Genomic DNA, 5,870 nt, shown 5'->3' with positions numbered 1-5,870 from the left:
ATTGAAAATGGGAATTCACCCTTTTCTCTTTTTTTCCTGTCCAATGTGCAGATGGGGCATATTTTCATTCACTCCATCAATCCCTGCCCCCTACGCACAAACTCACATACATGCACCTAGCCAGTGGAAAAGAAAAAAGGGTTACTCATTAATCCATTCTACAAAGCTTTCCAAACTGAAATGGGTGGGTTTTACATCTCCAGCAAGGAGCAATATATAGGTAGGTACAGAGCATACCTGAGCACAGCTGAAACTGAAGTGTTCATCTTGAATAGCAAACTTTGCTCCTGGCACATTTTAAAACAAAACTCATGAGTATGGAGAGGATGATTATTTTCTGTATGCTTTTCTTCTGTTCCAGTATGGCGCTCACTGCAGCTTCACCAAAAACAGTAAAATACAGACAGCTTTTAAAGGCAATTCGACAGTTAGAAATGACTGTGAAAGATAAGGTAAGCAAAGTATTTGTCATAATATCGAAATGGTTTTCAAGCATTATGTATTGCTTAGAATATATCTTGTGAGGGACATCATTTGCAAACGTTAAACTTTTCTAATTTAATTTGTTTTATTGTAGGATGTGGAATTGCTGTATACACCAGAAAACCCTGTGGTGAGACTGCTTTAACATTTCTTTCTAATTATATCAATTTGATTTTGTACTGGTTTATTCCATTGGCAAATGGCAGGTGCCTTCTTTTTCACACCTCTGATCTAGTACTCTTAATGCAAGCCAGACTGAAAAAGAAAATACTTTGATAGAAGTTCCTTATTTCTAGATTTTTAATGGCAGAAATGCTTATATTATGTAATCTTAATTACTACTTTGCTAATGTGTGTCTATTCTAACACACACACACATTCAAATTTGTATTTTTTCTGCTTACTCAAGAAATGGTGCTAAGACTGGGGATTCCTATAAGATCTAGACAATCAGCAGTGTTCTTGGGGGATGCAGGTTTTGGAAGTGCCTCCAGCTGCCATGAGATGCAGCCACACTGGGAGCGTTGCCGAGCCGAACCCAAAAGGAACCCCCTTTCCTCTCACTGCAGCTAATGCCAGGAGCAGCGCTGTAAGGCCATATTACATAATGCCTCCCCTCGTATGTAGCCACACTAGTTTCTCTGAGATTATTTGTGTGCAAGGGTTGTGCTATGAAGGGGAAGACAGAACTGCATTCTGCAAGTATTCTCATTGGATTACAACTATTTAAAATTACAAGAACAGGCCCCTGTGAATCCCTTTTGAATACAGATATTTATTTATACATTATTTAATCATGTTACTTGTGTGTTCCAAGGTCAGGAACTTCTTATAGTAGTAAATTACACTAGAGTCAAAGAACGTGTGTGCATATGCAAAAGTGCCAGGATGCAGAATTTACTGTGAAATTAAATGCTAATAATAATAATAACAACAACATGTCTTAAAAGCTTAGAAGGTAAACACTTCCTACTTGCTTCTGATAATCCCCAATATGCAACAAAGTTCTAGAGCTAGCCATGGCTAATCTAACATTATAGTCCTTTTACTAGCTGTCTTAAATTTACCCATTATGTTGATTTTTGACCCGGAAAACTGTTTCAGAAAGCAAACAATTTTGATCAATGTATAAAAATGATCATTACGCACAGCTTTTTGAAAGATGCCCAGCGTGTAAAGCTACTTACTCAGGACTGTAAACTCCTGAAAAATGACAAGAAAGGAAAAAAACTCACCTCATTTCACATGGGTTTTGTTAGCCTCTTCCTAGCCTTTACAGTTGGGTGCATTTTTTACTTGCCAAAACCAAAAAGAAGCGTGACCAAAACAGATACATTCCATCTCATTGCTAGAAACAACTGCAGCGCGAAAACCTCACGCATCCTAACTAATCGCTGCGTTTTTTTCATTAACACTCTAACTTGTAGTGTCAAAGTGAAAAGAAAGAGATGATTAGCTGTCATTTTACTCTGAAGCAAAGCAAATACAACTAGTGACTAATTGCTTAATCAGTTTGGTGGTTTTTTTTTTTTAATCTCAAAAAACATGATCACCTCAGGAAGGAAGACAAGAGTTCATTTGTAGCTTAGGGCTTTACAGTCTGACTCTGGGAGGTCCCTGTACCTCCGCTGAAAACTAGAGGAGATAGAGAATTCACGTATTTAGAAGGTGCTAAGTTGATACAGGTTCAACCACCAATGAAAAACTTAAAAAAATATATTACTGAGCTAATAATAATCATCACCAGCAACCACATTAACAAACTTTTAATCCTGCAGGGTGAAATTTAGGTTTACTGAATTGTCCAAATAGTAAGATATGAATTGCAGGGTGCCAAAGCTGCACTCAGGGTGATTAGATGCCCTCACACTCTAAAGAAACTGGATTTAATAAAATCTTTCATATAACTCTTTCAAATATGAAAATATTGCTTTGATGATAATCTTCTTATGCCAGATTTACATTTGGCCTTAAATATTCAGGAAGATTACCTTTTGTAACATTCAAAATTCAGTGGTTTATCACTGTATTGACTTCCTTGAACTTCCTGTGAGTAGACTGAACGTTAGCCCCAATTCAATACCCCAGAATTTCCTTGTACACTCAACAAAGAAATATATTAAAAAAAAAAAAGAGGCGGCGAGAAGTTTAAGAGCTTGGAGGACACCAACTCCAGCGTAAAAAATGCAGAGGCTGAAGGAGTAGTCTTAAGGCTGAACTGATTCAAGACCAGAGGGAAAACAAGATCTATTGTTGGCGATTGACACTGCAGCTGAAGCCAGTGACAAAATGCTGATTTACATCGGATCAGCATCTAACCCTGCTGATCACTAATTCAGGAAGTGAAGGCTTTTCAGGCTAATCTGTAAAGTTAGTTTGAGTCAGATGCAGAGTATTGATGCAAATTGCCTCCGACACAAATATTTTCCCGTTTGCCTAGCCCCCTTCAGACATGACCAGTGGTCTATGGTTTTAAATGCCTCTTCATCAAAGTGCTTAACCCATCACAACATACCAAAACCCACAATCCTTGTGGTCCTCTGACTGTTAGCCTGCCTACAGCTAACTGTTAACTCAGCAAAAAAAACCAAAAAGGCAGCATACATGAGAAATGCTGGTTACTCAGCTCATCACGGATGAGGCAGAAAATGTTTTCAGTTTCAGCTGGAAAACTGATCTCTTTAAAAACTAGTGTTTTTTTTCCAGTAAGCAACACTGGTTACGGTAAGAAACTTGTAACAAACATAAATGTGTGGTTTTTAAGGAAAATAAAAGTGTTATATCTAACTAACATAAAATGTTGCTATTAAAATTTGCTATAAGCAACATACACAAAGGCTGCCTTGTCCTTGCCAAAGCAGCAAACTGCAGCAGCATCTAATAAACCAGATGAGATTCAGCTTTGGTAGCAGTTGGTATGCAAAGCAGGGATGATGGCTTTAGAGCCTTTCTAATATGCATAATCAGCAGTTCTAAATGTTTCCTTCTTTGGAAAACAGAAAGCAAGCTAGAAATTGGCTTCAGTAAACGTTGCTTTTCTTTCTCCGTTGACTATAGGTTAGTTTTGGTGGTATTTTCCATAGTTGCGTGCCTAGCAAAGAAAAACAACCACTGCATGGGAAAGGAGATTCTGGAGAGCTTGTAGTCTATCTGTTAGCATCAGTAAAATTAATATACAGCTGCACCATGCAAACTTGGTGCTTTAATTCCAGATAAGCAGCAGCAACAGAAAATTTGTATCATCAGAATAGACGGCGGCTTCTTCAAGTTAGATACAGATGCTTACTGGCCTTGACTTAGGTTTAATGTGCACCTGAATTTAAAGGAATGCAGTAATTCAAGCCAGGAGCCCACCTCCTTATCCCGCCTCTCATCCTCACTCCCTCTTTTCCCTTTAGTAAGGTAACTAACATACTGCATCACCTTCATTTCCCATGCTATCAAGTGAGAACTTTTAAATATTATTTGAAAATATGCAGTCCTATGTCAATTCTAAGTATAATTATTAAGTAGGTAATACTAGAAATGGCATAAAAATTAGGGGAAAAAAAGTATATTCCCACATGTAGCACTGAGGAACAGTCCAGAGTGGTATTCAGAGTTTTTAAAAACGAAAAATCTTATGTCTGTGCTTGTGAAAACCTACTACATGTTACATGATCTACTCCTCAGTAGTATTTTCTTTCAATTGCTGTCATGGTTAATATCCAAGTGGACATTTTAGGCATTTATTTTTTGAGAAAATCAAAGCAATTGTCAAAGAACAGGCAGAGTAAAGGTTAAAGATCTCTTGTGTATCTAAAACTAACTTAAAAAAATACACTTGGATCTTCTTAATTAATATTCTGGATACTTAGTCTTGCACATGGACCACAAACAATGCATGTGGGAAAAAATGCTGCAATGTTAATTTAAAAACTGTTCCTTTTGCTGCCCTAGGATGAATGCCTTTCAACAGCTGTGACCTGCTTCCAGAGTGGCACACTGAAATTACAACCAGAAAACAGCCAAGTAAATTCCACCTTCACCCATGCCGTTAAAGCTTTTAAAAGATTAATCCTCAGCGACTCTGGAAAGGTAGGATTTCCCCACAGTGCTCATAATTGTGATCACTGCTCCTTATTTACTATTGCAGACACCACCTGCAATGGTGGAATTGTAGAAAGCAAACTGATTAGAAAAACTGATCTTTAATTACTTTGGAAATTAAAAATGTCCAATTTTATGCCTTTCCGAGAAAGGCATTCACTCTGATCCTACCAGTCAACTGCATGTATGTACATGGCAACTACGCTATGTGCTGAACAAAAGGACAGGGATTCTTGCAAAACATGTGAATGAAAGGTGCCGTTACTATATTCTTTTCCCTTCTGAAATAGCCCGTGCCTCAGCTTTTCCATTTGCAAAAAGCTTTGATGGCAACTCTTTTGATTTTTCAGTAACAAAGTTTGAATTATTATTTATAATTCTGATGCACTGTTTAGAAGTGGCATGATTTTCTTTATCTTCCAGCGGTGCGAGTCTTCATGTGAATCTTATGAGAAAAAAACTCCCAAAGAGTTTCTGAAGAGCTTTGAAAAACTAATCCAAAAGGTAATCAGAGTTGATTCCTCTTGGGTGCTTTCTGATATTTTGCAAACAATTACAGATGCCATTACTTTACACTATTTCTAACAATGTGTTGTTTTCACAGCTGTTCAAAGACTTGAATAGAACACACCAGAGCTGAAGCCTACTGAAAATCTACTATTTAAAGCAGACACTATGTTATTTAAGACAACATGAAAAATGTAAATACTTTCTAATGCTACTAGGCAGTGCTGTGTGTGTGGTAAGTAAAAGCTTCTCACAAAATATTAAGGAGTCTTACCTGGATGGCTATTCACTTTACGGTGAAAATTAAATTGTAATTTCACAAAAATAAGTTGTCTTATGGGACTTAACCATCACCTTTTGCTGAACTAGAAATACATGAGATGGTTACTCTCATATTTTTGCTTTGATCTTAAATGAATAAAACAAACAAAAAAATTATCAGAGGCTTTGAAACCTCAAAAGGTATCTACTTGGAACAATAATACCACACACACAATTTTATTTATGATTTCTTAGACCGTATCTTAGCTAACTATCAAAAAACACTCTGCATTTAACTCTCTTATAAATACTGGAAAAACATTTACAAGTCACACTCTATGGCATACTGTATCCATATTGAAAATAATGGTGCATTTGCCATTGATTTCAAAAGGGAGAGGAGCGACCCACGTGCTCTAAGTGGAGACACAGGTTTCTGGGGGAAAAAACACATTTCAGACAACAGAATTCCTCCTGGACTCCCTCCATGTGATATGATAGATACAGCAGAGGCATGATGTAATTGGGGA

The 5,870-nt window shown here is 37.1% G+C and overlaps 1 protein-coding gene across 1 annotated transcript; it reads left to right on the top strand.

Annotated features, from left to right (window-relative positions):
* Window positions 1–317: 317 nt before the first annotated feature.
* Window positions 318–5,076, top strand: IL21 (interleukin 21; the record flags this gene model as incomplete). The annotated part of the gene is made up of 4 exons (XM_010072531.1): window positions 318–452; window positions 578–613; window positions 4,423–4,560; window positions 4,996–5,076. Coding segments are annotated over exons 1-4 (390 nt in total), but the record flags the coding sequence as incomplete, so codon positions are not given.
* Window positions 5,077–5,870: the final 794 nt, after the last annotated feature.

This window comes from Pterocles gutturalis, unplaced genomic scaffold (genome assembly GCF_000699245.1).
Source record: "Pterocles gutturalis isolate BGI_N339 unplaced genomic scaffold, ASM69924v1 scaffold14792, whole genome shotgun sequence".
NCBI lineage: Eukaryota > Metazoa > Chordata > Aves > Pterocliformes > Pteroclidae > Pterocles > Pterocles gutturalis.
The sequence above is the reverse complement of the archived record's forward strand: the minus strand, read 5'-3'. Positions and strand labels throughout refer to the sequence as shown.